We start from the raw sequence: 16861 nt of genomic DNA on the forward strand, positions 1-16861 counted from the left end.
GCTGAGTCTTTACGAACCGCACCGAGAGCTTCCGGACATTGCCGTACGCACGTGTTGCGGCAAAAAATGTCGTTATTTAAAAGGCGTTCAATGATCGACAACTGCAAACCCGCTTCTAATAATGGATTCGTTTGAACACATTTCAGGAGAATTTTACTTTATACAGCTATATACTTACTTGAAATTATTCGAATTCTCGTTTTACATTTGTACGCACAAGACGCGACGGAGATTCTAAACTGCCTATTCGTTTTACGACTGCGTTTATGGTAGCAGAGAAGGGAAAGAAAAATGAGAAAAAAAAACAAACCGGAGAACTATTTTAGTCGTAGCTTCTCCTGGCGTACAATTTCGTGACGGAAACATCCGACGACGTTTACTTCCAAGCAGTCTCGTTAAATAAAATTAAAGTAACTATAACACGTTATGTTCAATTTACTTACGACAACGATAAAATGATTTAAAAAATAACTGATAAAACTCAATTTCTATACGATTATAACGTATTTTATAATAGTTAGAAGTAACGTATGTATCAATTTTTTAATAAAAATGTATTCTTAATACGAGTTATTGGTGATCTTCAAACTCAGGGAGCTTTGAAATAAACATGACACCCGTCGTCTTCAAGTCAATTCCACTTAAGCATAATGTGCTAGCTTGTTAATACAAAGGGTACATTGTTCCTCGCAGTTGAGTGTATTGAGAAGTGAATATAATCTGTATGAGTATATCTGTTCTAAGTAGTTTACGTAACACAGTTGAGAACCGATTCGTTCAGCATACGATATCCCTGAACAGTCTCAGTCTACCGGTGTAATGAGATCGAGGTGATTCCCTGTGAAGAGATTGAAATTCTTTAGACGAAAAATAGCACTTCAACTACAATTGCAGAATACTGTGGACGCTTCAAAATTTCTCGCATTCATTCTTATGATAGATGGAAAATCCGAATCGTTGATAGTTCTTATTTTAGTCTACATTTTGGAATCACTGCAGGTGAATTTTAGAATTTAATTATCATGCCATCTAGACAAAGATTTATGAAAAAATGAGGACAAGCTTTCTTATCACGTACGTACATGATACACTTTTCAATGTATTATTATTTTGTATATTTTGTGCTCAAGCTTGTGTTCGAAATGGTTCATGACTAAGTTTCTGGAACAGATTCAACATTTTGATGACAGCTGCAAGTAGTCGGCAGGAGTATGCAGATAATAGAAACGTTATCTCAGAAGAAGGATACTACTTAGACGCGCTTTATGAAGCTCTACCAGCATCAGTATCAGAAACTCTCGAATGTCCATCAACAAACGTAATTAAAACCAGATATAAATGCCGGGGCGTTAATAACGACTGGACGGATTGCTCAAGAGTCCATTGCTGCCCGGAATACACATTACTGAATGGTCAATGCATACCAAAAGGTACAGATCCGTGCAGCCTCAATTTATGCGAACAACAATGCAGCGTTTTGATGCAGCGAGTGATCTGCACCTGTTGGGACGGTTACAAGTAATAACAAAACAAATCAAACACCATATAAATACATAGAAGCTTGACAAAGTAAACATAATTGTCATCATCACTTATATTCCTTATCATTTCTTTCTGGATAGATTTAGTCCGGAACGTCAAAAACAAGGATTAAAACCAGTATGCCTGGATGTCGACGAATGCGTGGAGGGAAAAGCGGACTGTGAACAAATTTGCATCAACAATGCCGGTGGCTTTTCATGTCGTTGTAGAGAAGGATTTGTTCTCAGAGGAGATAACAGGACTTGCGAAGAAATTAAGGTGTCAAAAGGAGCCACAGTAGCAGCTGCATCGAGATGTTACGCCAACTGCGACACAGTTTTGCGGCTGCACGATAAGGCAAGAGAATAAATATGCAAATTTATATCGATAAGATCCCGGAGATCTCACATCGGTAAGAATTTACTAGCGATATAGACTGAATATGATTTTATTCCAGGTTCGAAAGCTACAAGACAAAGTCGTCGCCCTTAGCACAGCGATAAGATTATCGAGTTATGCCTCCGGTCCTCCAGGCCCAATGGGTCCACCAGGACCTCCTGGCCCCCCTGGATCACGCGGTTTTCCAGGGATTGATGCGAACGGCCCTCACCATAACACGGACAGTTACCGGTCGTTTGAAAATTTGGGGAATGAACAAGCCTACTCAATTTTTGATTCTTTTGCACCTACCAGCAACGGCTATTGCAAATGCCAGCGCGGACCTGTAGTTAGTAGAATGAAATACTTCTAGTTTCAGTTCATTAAAGCCTGAAGATATGCTTGTCGTTAGTGGATCATGTCTACAACCCCGATGAATCTAAATTTGCATTCCTGATAGTCAAATATTAATGAAAATAGGGGCCAATCGGTGCACCAGGTAAAACCGGAGCCAAGGGTGAGTCTGGTGAGCGAGGACCAAGAGGGCCCAGAGGCTCGCCGGGAAGTTTCGATTTTTTACTGCTACTTTTGGCGGATGTCAGGCACGACATAGTGTTGCTTCAGGAGAAAGTTTTCAAGGATACGATGTGAGTGTGACAAAGAATATTACTGTGACCGTGATAATATTTATAAAAATGACAATAATTTCAGACCCAGAAGGTTTGACATGCAGGCAGCATTGCGACGGCATCGTTTGAACAAGGAAAGGTCTAGGCATAAAAAACAACGCGGAGCTGCTAGGGAAGGAACGTTGATATTACCAAAGCAATTGACAGATGCGCCAAAAGGCGAAGTAGAAGAGTTTAGAAACAGCGAGATTGACGTAATTTCAGAATACTCATACGACGAGGAGCTGGAGAATTCTGGAGAAGATTCGTATCAATATGACGCATAATATTTGCTGTATTGTACGTGCATTACATATGTTATAAGCACAACTGATTATCATTGCACGTCGCATAATAGTTCTAATAGTTACAAGTGTGAAAAATAAAGCAGTTTGGCAGACAAATATATAATATTTTCATTCAATATAATCAATTTTTATCTTTGAGTGATCTATTATTATTACCAATCACTGAACTAATATGTACCCGTATTTCACAGATAATATAAGACAATATTAGCAGATTAGACTTGTAAGCTCCGTACGTCAGAAAAATTAATGACAGAGTTACCGATGATTGAAAATAATTACCAATCATTACCGAGATGCATCCTGCAATACCCACATGGCAACTGACATGCCGACAGAACTGATTTTTTTTTAAATAATGGTTATTTGTAATTAATGCATTTATGGACTCACCATTACGATGAATGATGTGTGGAGACTCAATTTTCTAAGCACGAACCATATGTGGATTTTTGCATTCAAGTGTCACTTTGGCATAATTTAACACTCATCTCATCTTATAACTCACCTCGAATTCTTCAATTTGTTCAAATTAAACCCTGACTACGTCATTTTCCGTGAGATCGTTTTACACAAATAACTTCACTCACGACACTTTCAATTTTTCGCGCGCACTCCAGGACATAATATTTAACCAATAGCAACAGTAACTAAATAGAAAGAGCCGTTGACATTCTAATTGACTCACTACTTAAAGTTTAAGTAGTACTTTACCGAAAAATCAACTAATCCCAAAAGCGTTATTACATACAAGCATGGACCAATATGATTATTAATGCTCTAAGATTGTAAATACTGAATTCGCGTGCCATAGATACGTAGTTCCTTTTATGCAAAAATTGCAAAAATTGAGAAATTGCACGAAAGAAAAGATATCCCGATCACAGTTTCGTATCTCTCGTGCAATATCTTTATTGTTACGTAAAATGAAAATGTATCGATGTGTTTTTGTTCAGTTTGCATGTAGAACATAGCCGTTATTCCATATTTTTCGTTCTTGATCCGTGGACTCGGATATTCAAAGATATCTAACTCCACATCGCAATCGAGTATAACTCCTCTTAAGTCCGAGCCTCGGTTAGTGCAAGCGTTGCTTGTCATAGGCTTGTATGCACTACACATACACTTCGAAACACAATGCATGGAAACATATAGGTGTATTCATGATTATGTTCACGGTGTTACAATAGTTACACTGCGACGCATATGCGCTTATTGTTGACCAGCCTTTAGGACGATCGCGCACGGCGATTCGTCGCGAACCGCGTCTGGTGAACAACTGAACGCGAATCAGAATGACGCGACAGTGAGCGGCGACAGCGGATAGTCGGAATACGGCGCTGCGCATGCGTGGAATTCCAACAAAAACAGTCTGTTTTACTACATCAGTGAATCCCCGCTCTCTGCCGCTAGGGAACCTGTGTAATCAAGTGTGGTCAGTTGTTGTGAGTAGGCTCTCAGATGGTGGAGAACAATTCGATGTACGAATTGACGTGCTTTGCAATTTGGAATTTTTGTTCGTACGTGTCCTTAGTCGCTTCTTCCAGCCGTTTAGCGGTCGTTTCAACGACACTGAAGATCATAATATAGAAATAAAATGTTGGAAGCGGTGCCTTTGCCCAGTGAGTGGGCTGCGAACACGTATAACAATAAGCCATACTGTCTGGTAAAGCTTTCAAAATATTCCTCACGCGACATCAACGAATACATAAAAGTCGAAAATTATTTCGACAATTATCTTGTTGTAAAAATCGAACGCGTACAAAATCCGTACCAGTACGGAAAATATCTACTTTATAGACTGCAAATGAATAATCCTTCAGAGGTAAGATGCTTAAGTATCGTAATTTTCATACACGTTATGTTTACAGATTAAACGTTTTCACTTGACAAACTTTTACATCAAACATCTAATTTACACAATTAAATCACATTAGGTATATTATTCTTCTTTGTCAAATTTTTGGTTGTATATACTCTCGCTAGCATACATACAAAAGTAGTAATCCGCACACACGTCTATGTAGTGTGTACTTATTTATAAACCTTGCTAAAAACTTCTATGTGCGTAGAGCATCCGATATGTATCACATTTCTATGTATGTACATGTGACAACTCTATTCATCTAATGAAGTGTAATCTGTGATAAAGTCTGACAAAATATTCTATGTAATACAGTTAGGTTTACGCATCTTTTTTTACCTGCGTTTGGTATTTAAAGTAATCATTTTAGCGACAGTACAAAAAACAGCATTAGAGTACATGAAAGTGCACTATTACATCCTAGTACTTAAAAATGTTTTTTTTAACTCCACTGTACTAAAAACCTTGTACACCACATTTGCTACATAAAGTATTATGTGCATAATGAGGGCAGTCGTTTTGCTTTCGAATTTGCTATCTTCCTTTTTGGCTGGTGTATGTACTCGCCTATGGCTCATATTGCAAGTTTATGCTCGGTAAAAAAAAAAATGTACTTTGCCACCTCGGTACCAAATCTACTATTGATATATTTAATTAATATTACTATTGAGTAAGGTCTTCTATCCATACCGTTCCTTCCGTTATTTGCTCTAATCTGTCAACTTCTTTATCATTTTAGAAAATCTACTTTATGCCACTGAAGAGTCCAGAGAAGCTGGAAGTAGCACTGCGTTTCAATTGTGATTATCGGAGGCTGAATTATAGCTATGACATGTTTTTTTCTTCTGTATCCACTGCAGAATCTTACTCTGCATCATACAACAAAATGATAGTTATGCAAGGTCTCGTGGGTTATACTAATTACGATGCAGGTCGCTACCCAAAATATGTTGTAACATATGAAAACAACTAATTCGAACAAGTATATCAAACCTCCCAATAGGTTTGTTTGGTTTTTTCTCATTTTTAAACAACTTTCTATAAAGAAGAAAACAACAAAAGAAGTAACAGTAGAGTAGAAGTAGAGAGTAGAAAAATTTTAATATCGTAAGCTATTGATTTAAACTCATCGTATTAATTAGACAATCAAGAAGTTAATCTACAGAGAAGTTTGTAAAGATGAATAAGCTGAATGAAGTTGCCAGATTCAATCTCTTGCATTTTTCAATTCATGTTATTTGATTCGGCATTGAAGACATCAAAAATTCGTGTACTACAAGGTTTTCCTACCCTGTTAAAATTTTTATAGATTTTATTCGTCATTTTTTCAATTATATGTGACATTGCAAATTTTTATCTAAATGATACAAATTATAGAAACACAAATATTGAATAACCAGAAGTCCCTCTAAATATTATCTGTGTACTTTAAGTATGGTAGTAATGTTTGAGTTTTCATCTGAACAAATACGCAATAATTGACTACCATTATGGAATATAAACTATAATCCAGCAATGGGTTACGAATATTGTTTTTCAAACTTTTTTTGCCATGTTAAATCTTAGTTATTTTTATCAGGTTTTAATTTTATCTCAGTTTTAATGTAAACCTAGTTGGTTCTTTTTTTTGTATCCTACATTTTCATTCAGTATCTCTCGGATTTCGTTGATTTCACTCAAAGCTCTGGGAAGAATCTTGTATAATTATAAGATCACTGTTCGAGTCTCTTTTATGATGCATGTTAGCCAAACGCAGTATTCAGCAATACATATTTCATAAAATATCATCTTTAATTGTTTCATTTCTTCAAGCATAGCTTTTACAAGTTACATACATACAGTATACAGGCATCAATAGTGCATTTAACGATAAGAAAAATAATGATACTGAAGTATTGTTCAGAGTATAAGTCAACCCCGCATATAAGACAACCCCCAGTTCTGAGACAGTATTTCAGGATATTTTTCTTAGTTACCCACATATAAGACGGGTTGCATATACGACGAGGATGATTTTGGTGGGCGCTGTTGATGAGAAAAAACCTCGACGTATATTCGGAACAATACGGTACACTTCTCAACCACATTATCTTTGGTTCACAAATTAATGTAAAATTTTCAAAATAGCTATCACGTAATATTTACAAACAATAATTAATCAAAGAGTTTTTGCCAAATAGTGACTGTAAAAATAATTAACGTTAGAGATATCTCTTCAGACTCAATGGTATTGGATAGGATAAAAATGCTATTTTGTACAAGTTGACGTTTGTGCGCGTAACTAACTCTTGCACGATTTTTAAATATTCTAATTACGTGATATAATTAGGAAATTTTCGTGAATAATCCTATTGTATAAAAGGTGATAAATAGACTTTCTTAAATATATAAGTTTTATATAAATCTCTGTGTTCTAAATGACAGCCAAAACATACATTACATTACACATAGTTGGACCTTTTTTTAAAAAGCGATAAAGACAAAGAAAAAAATATTTAAAAAAACGTAATTTGTCTTTCGTATTTTATGGACTTGCGTCGTTATGATTTGTTGTACATGGATATATATCGTATGTATTTGAATAAATTGATTTGATATATTATCACTTGGATTAGTTTTCTTTGATTACCCAATATTTTATTAGTACGGCCATTTTTAGACTTGTAATTAATACTTATATCAAAGGCATAATTGATTATTAAAGATTTTTAAAATCTTTCGGAGAACTACTAATTGGACGGCATCGTATTCTTCTCTTCAGTCAGGCATTTCTTGGAAGGTAGGCACATATCAGATTTGGACAATTTTAGATTACTCACGTGCTGAAAAAAGGGATTACATTGGTCAATGAGGCTTGACACATCTGTGATAAGATTTCAAAGCAAGTTGTCATCTTTTCCATACAAACCTTTTCTGGGCACGGTATTTCAGAATTGGACTTTTTCATTCCATTTTCAGTATCGAGAACCTGACTTGTCTTTGTATTTAGGCCAACAAAATTTAATAGTTCTGGTAATTTTTCAGGATATTCACTATGGCCAGCCACTATAGAGCTCAAGTCTACATTTATTACTTTCTTGCAATTGATAGGAAACAATCCTGCCACCCCAGAATTCATGGATAACGTGCGATATAAAAACCGCAACAGCCAGTCACTACTACAAAATGGAAAAAAAAATCATTGAATTTTCAACGAGCACTTTGACTACATTTTTATCAGATATGAATCCATTATTCAAATATACAAATAAATTTTAACAGTACAATACCTGCAATATCCATTAACAAATCTGCCTGCTACTACTGTAGAACATTTTTCCCATTCCGTTTTATTATTTGTAACTGGTGCTCCGAGTAATATCGCATCCTGTACGATTCCTTTACCACCACCAATTTCAGCCATTTCTCTCAAACAGTAATATATGACTCGAGCCCCCAAACTGAAGCCGACTAGTGTGACTGGCCTCTTTCCATGCTGCCTAGTGAGCAGAACATAAGCTAATTGTTTACCGGCTTCTGAACTTCGCCGGCAACACACAGACCACGGATTATCTATCACAGACGCTATTGATAAAAGTGTAGCAGGCCAGGCCACAGCACTTATGAGACCTGAAAAGTGAGACGATGATCCAATTGCTGCAACCTGTACATTTCTTTTTTTTACAGTACTCACTAGAGAGAATTGTGTATTTTAAAGCTTCTTGGGTGGCCACAGAAACAGCCATGCTCAGTATGTACTCAAATGCTTGACCCATTTCAATTAAATACTTTGTTTCGTATCTAAGAGCATACTGCTCCCTAGACACAGAGAGAGATTGCCAAGGCCTGACAACATTATCGACTTTATCGTCGTTCAGCCAACCAGTAATAGCAATGACAATGTGAAGTTGTTGATCCACAGTTCCATAACCGGACAGAGTTAGGGGCTCGAATTCAAACTCCTCAATTTCCCCAACTCGTTTCTTCATTTTATATCCTGTGTGATAATCAAATCAATAAAACATTGACAACCTCTACAAACAATTATTAAAAACAGTTCAGTGTCAAACCTGTCAGTCCAGCTCCAGCCACTCCAAACAAGGAACCTATAATCGCAATACCAGCCGTACTGCCCAGTGCAGCTGCACTCGCACTTCCAAGTATTGTGCCTACTCCAACACCGATAAATGGTGCGGCTAAACCTCCGGTTAAACCTAACAATGTTCCACCTCCTATTGTGGCTAAGCCAATCGCTGCGTATCTCTTGATTCTACGTATTTTATCACGTCGTTCAGTCTCATGTTGCTCTGCCCTGTATTGAATATCATAAATAATTATGAGACCCAATTTTATATGACAAGGATTACTATCGCAGAGGCAAAAAGTGTGTAAAAGAAAACAAAAAGTACATTAAGCAATGATTCAAAATATTATGTACATACTCTGTTTGTTCGCTTTGACTCTCATTCAACAATCTGACCAGGGAATGCTCATAGAATTCAATTAATTCAAATGGGACATTTAATAGTTCGGATACTCGTCTGATAAGTACTCTTTGTCTAGAATCATATTCACCTGGATTGAAAAAGTACATCAAATGAATCCATTGATATTGTATTTTGTGAAATCATCTACTACTAACTACACACATATATATATATATATGTATATCAGTGCTTGTAATATTTTTAAGATTATTACCTGACACAATCCCTGAAGAAAATGTAAGAATACAAAAAAGTGATATGAAATATAGGTTTTCATAAACTGGTCGCATCAGAATGGTAGAAAAAATTTTATCATATTGTAAAAATGTTAAAATTTATGATGAAAGTGAACATAATGAGTGTAAATGATACCTACAATTTTACAATATCTGTGTGAATCGGTTTTTATTTTGCCTTCTCGCAAGATATGATTGAGCAACTGTATGCATGTGAAACACAGATTCAAAAATCATCTCGTCTGTACCCAAAACCCCTGCCAATTTTTCTCCTGGTAAGAATATTGTTAGGAACTTGTGTACAATTGATTACTCTGCTGTTAATTGTTCCATTTACTAAATGTATGGATGAAAGATTTTAGTTTGTGGTATATTACTTTTCAATCTTTTATAAATGGGTGACTGAATGCGTAATGGCTGATGTATGAATATCGCATTGAAAAGTAAAAATTTATTCACCATTACGCACAGCCAGTAATACCAAATCCTGTACAACTAAAATTGTTTTGCCTTTTAAATTGGGTTCTTCCATAAGCAAAGCAATATAAGGCTCTTGGGACTGCTCGCTTTTTCCCTCGCTAAGATACATCATTACAGGTTCGTTTTTTTCATTCATTTTCAAATGCTGACAGATCATTTTCATGCATAAATTATTGTAGGCATGATCGCTGGGATCTGAGAACAACTCCGCCAAAGTCAGCGCACATATAGCTCCATATGCGTATAATCCAGCTTCTGATATGTCCAATTCTTTTATACCTGTAATATAAATCATTGTTAATTACATCTATGCTATTTTATAAGAAAGGATTAATTTTCATTGATCAACCAGTGTACAAGTATATATTATGAGTCGAAAAACTTACCTTTCTTTTCAGCCGACGTCTGTTGCTTCAATTTTGAATCCGGACAGCTGTCTTTAGATGACATTTTATCAACTGTGTATCAGACGTCGTGCGTTATTAAAAAATTTTATAGATATCGTTTACAAATTGTGCACACGATTCACCATCGACGCTCTTAATCAGTAGACACACAATATGATATCACGCTATTGACGGAAATGAAAATTCCACATTTGCCGCAACACAGCAACAGCGTTGGGAAGTCTAACCTAACCTAGAAATACGCTCTCAGGGAAAAATAAAAATACTTGTGAAAATACTATTTGTCACATGAGCGTATATGTTTTATACAAATCACGGTACTGTATAAAATAATTGACGCCGGTATTTTCATTCGCTAATATCCGAAATCATGCAGTTTTTCCTCATTCATGTTTCAAATGTCACTTGTGACACTTGTGACACTTGTGACGTACGTGAAATTATCAGCAGAAATTCATGCGCACTTTAGTCTTGCGCCGGTTTTACGAACCTACGATCGCTCAAGGGATGGTCAGATTAGGTCCTGACAGCAACAGTGAGTAAGACGCGATACTGAGGTTTGTATAAAACCCTAAATAATGGCTGCAATTCACCGAGAGGCAATACAGAAGCAAATCCAACAGGATTGGGCAAATCGCGAATACATCGAAGTTATAACTGGAAGTATTAAAAAAATCACCGACTTCCTTAATTCATTCGGTATGAATTAACTTTTCACTTTATCCTTAGGTTATGTTCACTTCATTCCGCTGCTCAGTGTTTATTACAGTTAATAAAAACTAAACACTCGTGTGTCAATTATCCAAGCCTAGATTAAGTATTATGATTTTCAGTCACACTTCAATATCTAATTATAAACATTTTTGCTCCTTCGGAGTTGTATCTTTTTCTCACGAAGGATCAATCATTGTCCAACTCATGATAGAAATCATTTCTGAAGTTACCGAATGTAGAGAGTGAGGATATTTACAATCCGGAAGCTGCTTTATTCAATATCTTCATTGTTTACAGATATGTCATGCAGGTCACGACTGGCTGTTTTAAATGAAAAACTAACAACATTAGAACGTCGCATAGAATACCTTGAAGCATGTGTAAGTTACAATTTATAGATGCTCGCTCAAAATCAGCTCAGTGTTATAAATGCTATTGAAAATTACATTAAAATTTTACCTCAGATAAAACCATCCAGTGAAAATATCTCAGGATAAGCTTCAAGAACAGCTTAGAATGATAATTTTTTTAATGTCAGAATTGAACTATCGACTGTTTTTTCGTATGTTAATCAAATACGAATGACTCATTAGACTTGTTACGGCATTGTAAGTGTGCTGAAAATTCCAATGAGTATTCTGAACGATGTACTAAATTCGAAAATGAGTTACTACCTACACACTTTTCAGAAAATTGTCAGACTACAATCTAACAGTCGTTTTTTGCCTTTTCAGGTAACTAAAGGAGAAACCTTGACATAACATGACATATATGTATATAAACGTATAATTTAAATTAAATATCAATAATAATAATAATAATAATTTACGCATAGAAACTTTCACCTCTTTAATATGTATGTACAATAAATAATGTAAACTATTTGAACCGAATAACTGTATTTATACGTTTTTTTATATACATCCTCTCATGCGACAATAGCAAATGCATGATGACGTACAACCATATTAAGGTAACACTATTTTTGGAAAATGTGCTTGATTTTTTAATCAAGCCCCAGTCGTCCAACCTTTCTCTCCAACAGGAAACAAACTGGAGTCATGATGAGGACTTCTGTGATTTCCGTAAATTCGCTGTACGTTATTAAGATCACCCATAACGTATCCTTTAGTGAATCCATCTTTTCTAACGCAACAAAATGCCCCGGTCATTACAGCAAGGGGCCATATAAAGATAGGAGCCTTAAACATGTAACCCAAGAGACTTCCGGCTGCCATACCTTTGACATAGGATAGATGAGTTGCGTGGGATGTAAGAAAAGTGCAATTTTATAAAATTTTCTATTTTATGACGAAAGACATGTAATGCGATTTTATAATAATTGGTCAAGGAAGCTTTATAATACAGTGAGATTTTGCTTATAATAGTATTGTAAACATTTACTTTTTCTGTACAACTTTCCACATAAAGAGGTGGCATACAAACTGTGATATTATACGTTTTCTACTTACCTCCTATCAAGCTATTGATGGGGTCATCTTTGTTTCGAAGACTTGTAGCGGCATAGGTTATCGCCGTATAAGTTGTAAACGCAGATACAATAGGTATGTTGATGTACGCAGCTCGATTAAGTCCTTCCAGGATAGTTTTCGGGTTCGAGTACATGCGTAAATCAATCGTAGTTATGAATGCTCCTATACCGAGACTCCATTTCCCCGATACCCACAATTTCTTCCAAATATCCTGACCATCCGGGGTATCATAGTACTGGTACTATATGTGAGAAATGTAAACAGGCGTGAGGTAAAGTCGTACAATTTGATACATCTGACTAACGACAGAGTTCCGACTGTAATTACATATGGTTGAATGATGGAATCGTTGTGAAATCGGTAGTAAAGAGAGTAGGTGAATAAACAGGGTGAGAAGAAACGAATGGACTTTCATTTTAAACGTGAATCATGGTAGGTAACAACAATACAACGTGCAAACTGAGGAAAGAATAACCTATAAATTAAAATTGATCGTCTTACTGCACGTTTGCCACGTCGAGCGGCGATATTGCTGAACGTAATCGGAGCATAGATATACTCCAGTATAGTCATTTCCCTAACATCTTTTGTAGGCATGATGACTGATGATTCCCGTCAGTTTCACCGTTTATAAAAAGCTGATAGGCTACCAGCTGATCGTCGGATGTGGACGAGGTTACGTAAACTGTAGAAACAAGCGTAGAATATATTCAGTAAATATGCATGACTGAAGGAATTATGGCTCAAAAGTAAGCGTGCAAATTTAATATCAGATGAAGTGTTACAAGGTTTTGAACGATGAGGATCAAGTTCGCGATTGCTAGGTTAAATTCATAGGGGAAAGAAATGATATTTTCCGTCAAACTAGCCAATTCTATGCAATTAGTTTGAGCCTATAACAACGATCCATTCAACCGTTTTCCACTTTTTTAATATCAACAGCATAAATCACTTTCCTTAAATATATAATATATATTTAAAAAAATTACATAAATATGCGACGATCCGGGCTCAACTTTCGGAGGAGCCATGAGAAAATGGTTGCATGACGAACGAGGCTAGAAACAGCCAATCACGGTGTAAGTTTTTGGGACACGTGACCTGCGCGTGCGCCTTACGCTGATTTGAGATAAGTTTAAAATTCATTTCTATGTCAGCAAATACGTAGATTTTATATTTCATACATTTCAGCATGCATTCGAAGTATTTGATAAACTCCGTTGCGTACAAAGAAAGCCTGTGAATTTTTCGACATTTTTGATTACCATTGAGCGAGACAAATTTGAACAATTACGATTCGATCGTGACTTTTTGAATAATGATACCGCGATAAAAGAACGAAATCTTCTGAATTACGACAATAATTATATTCTTACATTCATGAACTAATTGAGCATACCGATACAGATATTTTCGGATATATGTATTCTGCCATTTCAAAATATGTACCAAATTTTTTTAGCACACAAACATGTAACCATTTCGCAATCAGTCAGACATGGGAGATAAACAATCTTTTGCAAGTCGCAGAGTTATAAAACGTTTTCAACGATTTGACGTAATTCACTGTCGAGAAAATTATAGCAGATTTAAGTTTTAACAATTCATGACGACGAGTGAACAATCGAGAATTTAGTAATTACATCATTTATTTGATCCCAGTTGATTGGCTTTATTTACCTCAAGAGCGAATCTATCTGACACACGAGGAAATTATTATGCATCTGATGTTACATTCCTGTACTTAAAAATTAATGAGCAATCCTAGAAATATTAATTTGTAAGTGAAAGTATGACTGGAGATTTCACTAACATTGATTGTTAGTACTGCAAAGTAAATTTAACACCTCCCCCTCAATGTTAACTGAAACATGGACAGCCCACTCAGTATCTGCCATTATCTTTATTACATTACGCATTTGTGGCTGATATAGGTATTATGCAATCATGCGGAGAGTATGTCAATCCTGCTCCTCGTGCATTACAATTATTCAAGTTATAAATTGGTCTCAGCAAGAAGTTATAAATCTGATAATTTTTAGACGAGACAATTTTTCTTTTTTCTTTTTCTTTCATTATAACAAATAAATCATGGTAACATTCATTCTTCTACCTCTGTATCATCATTATATAAGTAATGAAATTTGTATTATTCAAAATATATTAAGCGAATGGAATACATATGAAAAGTAAAATAACATCAGATTAAACTTTCAATAATTTCTAACGATCTATAAACTGTCAACCAAGTAATAATTGTATCGTTATAAAAAGAATATTATAATGAAATAGAAAAAAAATTGTTTCCTAGGCTGCATTTCTGCATTTCATATTTGAGTCCACAATTTTAGTAATCGTAGATATATTTGTAGACGAAATTAGATGGCGGGAAATTCCCAACTGAAAGATGTTTCAATTGACGCTTGGGGAACATTTTTTTGTTGATACCCATATCGACGAGTGAGTTGGTTTCCAATTGAGAGAAGTGAACATATTTTCCGAAGGTGAGTTACCAGTAACCACAGATAGAATGGGCGATATTCCTTGGTTTCCCAGTTGTTTAGCCAAGGCATTAATCACTACTTTAGCGTAGCCTCTTCTTCTATAACGGTCTAGGGTCTGTACCGTCCCCAGACCATGCCAATCGGAATGCAAAGCCCACGAAACCAAAATATCACCTTCTTTTAAAAACAGTCCGACACTTTTATTTAGCGTTACCATTGGCTCGAGGAATTTGATCGAATTTTCTGGATTTTCTTTATCTCTGTGTGGCCACACAGCGTTCATCAGAGGAAGATGAGACGTATCCAGATCTGCTAAGTAACATTCCTCTGGCACCCTGTTGATTTCAAACAAAATGAAAGAATAATTGTTAAATATTATTTTCTTATAAATAGTATAGGAATAATTTATGCCCAATCCCTTGCTTTGTAGAGAAGAAAAAGAGAAGCTTGATGCGTTTGCATACTTTATTTCCACATTTGCACAATCCTCGGCAGACTTTATACGAAAACAGCCTGGTACTTCTAATTCTATTTCGATTCCTTCATTAGTACGAAGTGTAGCTAATGCAGAAAATAGAATAGGCTGGATATATTCGTGAACACCACTAAATGTAACTGCCTTGCTATAGTTGAAACGTTTCGTCTTTACTAATGCCTCGTACAATCTTTTCCCAGAAAGCTCTTTTGTAAAGATGACCACGCTGCTCATTGCATACTGCAAAGAAATTATGACGTACATTTGATTTATAATAAAGATTGTCTTTTCAATTGTCAGAGATTTCAAATTGACTGGAATGCAAATGAAGAATTATTATTATTATCATTATTAAGTATCAGTTGTAAGCTAAAACCTGGTGAGTTTATCTTCATCCTACTGGGGCCAGGTGCTGTTGGGGGCGTATAGTTGGTTCTTAAAATTGTTGACCAAGTCCAATCTACCGTCCGGTATTAGATACTTTAGAATTATAGGCTAGACGATAAAATTATGATGATCGTAATCTCAAAGACAGAAATTCAAACTTACGCTTGATATTCCAACAAAAGTCGCATCTTCATTGTACTTTCCATTGGGAGAGTAGATTTCTAGCGGGAAGTCTGGATTCAGCTTCCTCCATTTTGTAGCATTTTGAATCCAATAATAGTACTGAAATTTTTTATTTATTTTTACACAAAAGATCTCTCACAAGAGCGAAATAAAAAACAATGAGGTGAAAGATCATGTAACCAGAACAGTTCTACGATTTTTGCTTTGGTTCACAAAATATTGATACATAACCAATTAGAACCATGCGTGTGAAACGAAAAATATCTTAGATTGTAGAAAAATATACAAACCACTGTGGAATTAAAACTCACCATTGAATAAGTGGGCCAATTGGATTTTAAAAGACTTTGAAGTGACGGCCATTCTTCTAAGGGAACTGGTTGCAATATATCAGAACTGAGATCTACTGTTGGCGGCATGATTTGTAATAATGAACGCTCAATTGCCCCAGTTTTGCACTGCACCGTACTCCTTATTGCATCATCAAGGCCACTGTACAGCATACACTTTATTTGCTACTGACAAGATATCAAATGATGGGAGCTTAAACGGGATAATTGTTGTATGGATGCTGTGTGTATGTGTGAGCGCGTATGTATGAATCGAAAAAAAAGATTTGGCGCGCTCATTATCAAGCGTGCGCGTTGATTTATAATTTGCATATTGCAATAAATATTATTACCGCGTAATTCAAATAACGAAAATGGAGAATCTATAACAAAATGCTGAATCCAAAACAAACTATAGCGAATTTTTAAACTCACCATTGCATGGGTA

The 16861-nt window shown here is 35.7% G+C and overlaps 6 protein-coding genes across 10 annotated transcripts; 3 read left to right on the forward strand and 3 right to left on the reverse strand.

Moving 5' to 3' along the window:
- The first annotated feature begins 351 nt into the window (after positions 1-351).
- Positions 352-2971, forward strand: LOC124183602 (collagen and calcium-binding EGF domain-containing protein 1-like). 2 transcript variants are annotated; one of them, XM_046572281.1, is made up of 6 exons: positions 352-1074; positions 1171-1518; positions 1623-1878; positions 1979-2248; positions 2380-2546; positions 2611-2971. In XM_046572281.1, the coding sequence occupies exons 1-6, from the start codon at positions 1052-1054 to the stop codon at positions 2852-2854; spliced, it is 1308 nt and encodes a 435-aa protein (XP_046428237.1). In that variant the 5' UTR covers positions 352-1051; the 3' UTR covers positions 2855-2971. The 2 variants fall into 2 exon arrangements, with proteins under 2 accessions (XP_046428237.1, XP_046428238.1); XM_046572282.1 differs by having other exon boundaries at positions 352-410.
- A 1319-nt stretch (positions 2972-4290) lies between these two features.
- Positions 4291-5844, forward strand: LOC124183610. The gene is made up of 2 exons (XM_046572300.1): positions 4291-4700; positions 5479-5844. Exons 1-2 carry the CDS (start codon positions 4473-4475, stop codon positions 5710-5712), a joined length of 462 nt encoding a protein of 153 aa, XP_046428256.1. The 5' UTR covers positions 4291-4472; the 3' UTR covers positions 5713-5844.
- Positions 5845-5868: 24 nt separating this feature from the next.
- LOC124183597 (transmembrane and coiled-coil domain-containing protein 4-like) lies at positions 5869-10761 on the reverse strand. Of its 2 annotated transcripts, XM_046572268.1 has the most exons (9): positions 10308-10761; positions 9901-10200; positions 9420-9431; positions 9161-9293; positions 8789-9030; positions 8413-8715; positions 8009-8348; positions 7648-7897; positions 5869-7561 (listed from the first exon to the last, which is right to left on the reverse strand). In XM_046572268.1, exons 1-9 carry the CDS (start codon positions 10369-10371, stop codon positions 7469-7471), a joined length of 1737 nt encoding a protein of 578 aa, XP_046428224.1. In that variant the 5' UTR covers positions 10372-10761; the 3' UTR covers positions 5869-7468. The 2 variants fall into 2 exon arrangements, with proteins under 2 accessions (XP_046428224.1, XP_046428225.1); XM_046572269.1 differs by lacking the exon at positions 9420-9431 and having other exon boundaries at positions 10308-10759.
- An 8-nt stretch (positions 10762-10769) lies between these two features.
- On the forward strand, positions 10770-11935 carry LOC124183612 (probable protein BRICK1-B). The gene is made up of 3 exons (XM_046572302.1): positions 10770-11027; positions 11340-11422; positions 11777-11935. The coding sequence occupies exons 1-3, from the start codon at positions 10907-10909 to the stop codon at positions 11801-11803; spliced, it is 231 nt and encodes a 76-aa protein (XP_046428258.1). The 5' UTR covers positions 10770-10906; the 3' UTR covers positions 11804-11935.
- On the reverse strand, positions 11867-13565 carry LOC124183609. Of its 2 annotated transcripts, none has more exons than XM_046572297.1 (4): positions 13525-13565; positions 13037-13220; positions 12515-12776; positions 11867-12282 (listed from the first exon to the last, which is right to left on the reverse strand). In XM_046572297.1, exons 2-4 carry the CDS (start codon positions 13130-13132, stop codon positions 12053-12055), a joined length of 588 nt encoding a protein of 195 aa, XP_046428253.1. In that variant the 5' UTR covers positions 13133-13220; positions 13525-13565; the 3' UTR covers positions 11867-12052. The 2 variants fall into 2 exon arrangements, with proteins under 2 accessions (XP_046428253.1, XP_046428254.1); XM_046572298.1 differs by lacking the exon at positions 13525-13565 and adding an exon at positions 13321-13471.
- A 601-nt stretch (positions 13566-14166) lies between these two features.
- On the reverse strand, positions 14167-16673 carry LOC124183606. 2 transcript variants are annotated; one of them, XM_046572290.1, is made up of 5 exons: positions 16396-16673; positions 16064-16183; positions 15669-15754; positions 15504-15626; positions 14167-15374 (listed from the first exon to the last, which is right to left on the reverse strand). In XM_046572290.1, exons 1-5 carry the CDS (start codon positions 16585-16587, stop codon positions 14948-14950), a joined length of 948 nt encoding a protein of 315 aa, XP_046428246.1. In that variant the 5' UTR covers positions 16588-16673; the 3' UTR covers positions 14167-14947. The 2 variants fall into 2 exon arrangements, with proteins under 2 accessions (XP_046428246.1, XP_046428244.1); XM_046572288.1 differs by having other exon boundaries at positions 15504-15754; positions 16396-16672.
- Positions 16674-16861: the final 188 nt, after the last annotated feature.

The sequence above is a fragment of the Neodiprion fabricii genome, chromosome 5, assembly GCF_021155785.1.
Source record: "Neodiprion fabricii isolate iyNeoFabr1 chromosome 5, iyNeoFabr1.1, whole genome shotgun sequence".
NCBI lineage: Eukaryota > Metazoa > Arthropoda > Insecta > Hymenoptera > Diprionidae > Neodiprion > Neodiprion fabricii.

What these genes read in the sequence shown, in the direction of transcription:
- LOC124183602 (XM_046572281.1), top strand. Translation starts at nt 1,052, where the DNA reads ATGAGGACAAGCTTTCTTATCAC. An exon ending in AATGCCAGCGCGGACCTGTA is followed by an intron (nt 2,249 to 2,379) that starts GTTAGTAGAATG and finishes TAATGAAAATAG; the next exon opens with GGGCCAATCGGTGCACCAGG. An exon ending in AAAGTTTTCAAGGATACGAT is followed by an intron (nt 2,547 to 2,610) that starts GTGAGTGTGACA and finishes CAATAATTTCAG; the next exon opens with ACCCAGAAGGTTTGACATGC.
- LOC124183610 (XM_046572300.1), top strand. Translation starts at nt 4,473, where the DNA reads ATGTTGGAAGCGGTGCCTTTGCCCAGTGAGTGGGCTGCGAACACGTAT. An exon ending in AAATGAATAATCCTTCAGAG is followed by an intron (nt 4,701 to 5,478) that starts GTAAGATGCTTA and finishes TTATCATTTTAG; the next exon opens with AAAATCTACTTTATGCCACT.
- LOC124183597 (XM_046572268.1), bottom strand. Translation starts at nt 10,371, where the DNA reads ATGTCATCTAAAGACAGCTGTCCGGATTCAAAATTGAAGCAACAGACG. An exon ending in GGCTGGAGCTGGACTGACAG is followed by an intron (nt 8,716 to 8,788) that starts GTTTGACACTGA and finishes ATTATCACACAG; the next exon opens with GATATAAAATGAAGAAACGA. An exon ending in TTTGTTAATGGATATTGCAG is followed by an intron (nt 7,898 to 8,008) that starts GTATTGTACTGT and finishes TCCATTTTGTAG; the next exon opens with TAGTGACTGGCTGTTGCGGT.
- LOC124183612 (XM_046572302.1), top strand. Translation starts at nt 10,907, where the DNA reads ATGGCTGCAATTCACCGAGAGGCAATACAGAAGCAAATCCAACAGGAT. An exon ending in CGACTTCCTTAATTCATTCG is followed by an intron (nt 11,028 to 11,339) that starts GTATGAATTAAC and finishes CATTGTTTACAG; the next exon opens with ATATGTCATGCAGGTCACGA. An exon ending in TAGAATACCTTGAAGCATGT is followed by an intron (nt 11,423 to 11,776) that starts GTAAGTTACAAT and finishes TTGCCTTTTCAG; the next exon opens with GTAACTAAAGGAGAAACCTT.
- LOC124183609 (XM_046572297.1), bottom strand. Translation starts at nt 13,132, where the DNA reads ATGCCTACAAAAGATGTTAGGGAAATGACTATACTGGAGTATATCTAT. An exon ending in CTCGACGTGGCAAACGTGCA is followed by an intron (nt 12,777 to 13,036) that starts GTAAGACGATCA and finishes TCTCACATATAG; the next exon opens with TACCAGTACTATGATACCCC. An exon ending in CATCAATAGCTTGATAGGAG is followed by an intron (nt 12,283 to 12,514) that starts GTAAGTAGAAAA and finishes CCTATGTCAAAG; the next exon opens with GTATGGCAGCCGGAAGTCTC.
- LOC124183606 (XM_046572288.1), bottom strand. Translation starts at nt 16,587, where the DNA reads ATGCTGTACAGTGGCCTTGATGATGCAATAAGGAGTACGGTGCAGTGC. An exon ending in CTTTTGTTGGAATATCAAGC is followed by an intron (nt 15,755 to 16,063) that starts GTAAGTTTGAAT and finishes ATTTCTTTGCAG; the next exon opens with TATGCAATGAGCAGCGTGGT. An exon ending in TGTGCAAATGTGGAAATAAA is followed by an intron (nt 15,375 to 15,503) that starts GTATGCAAACGC and finishes TGAAATCAACAG; the next exon opens with GGTGCCAGAGGAATGTTACT.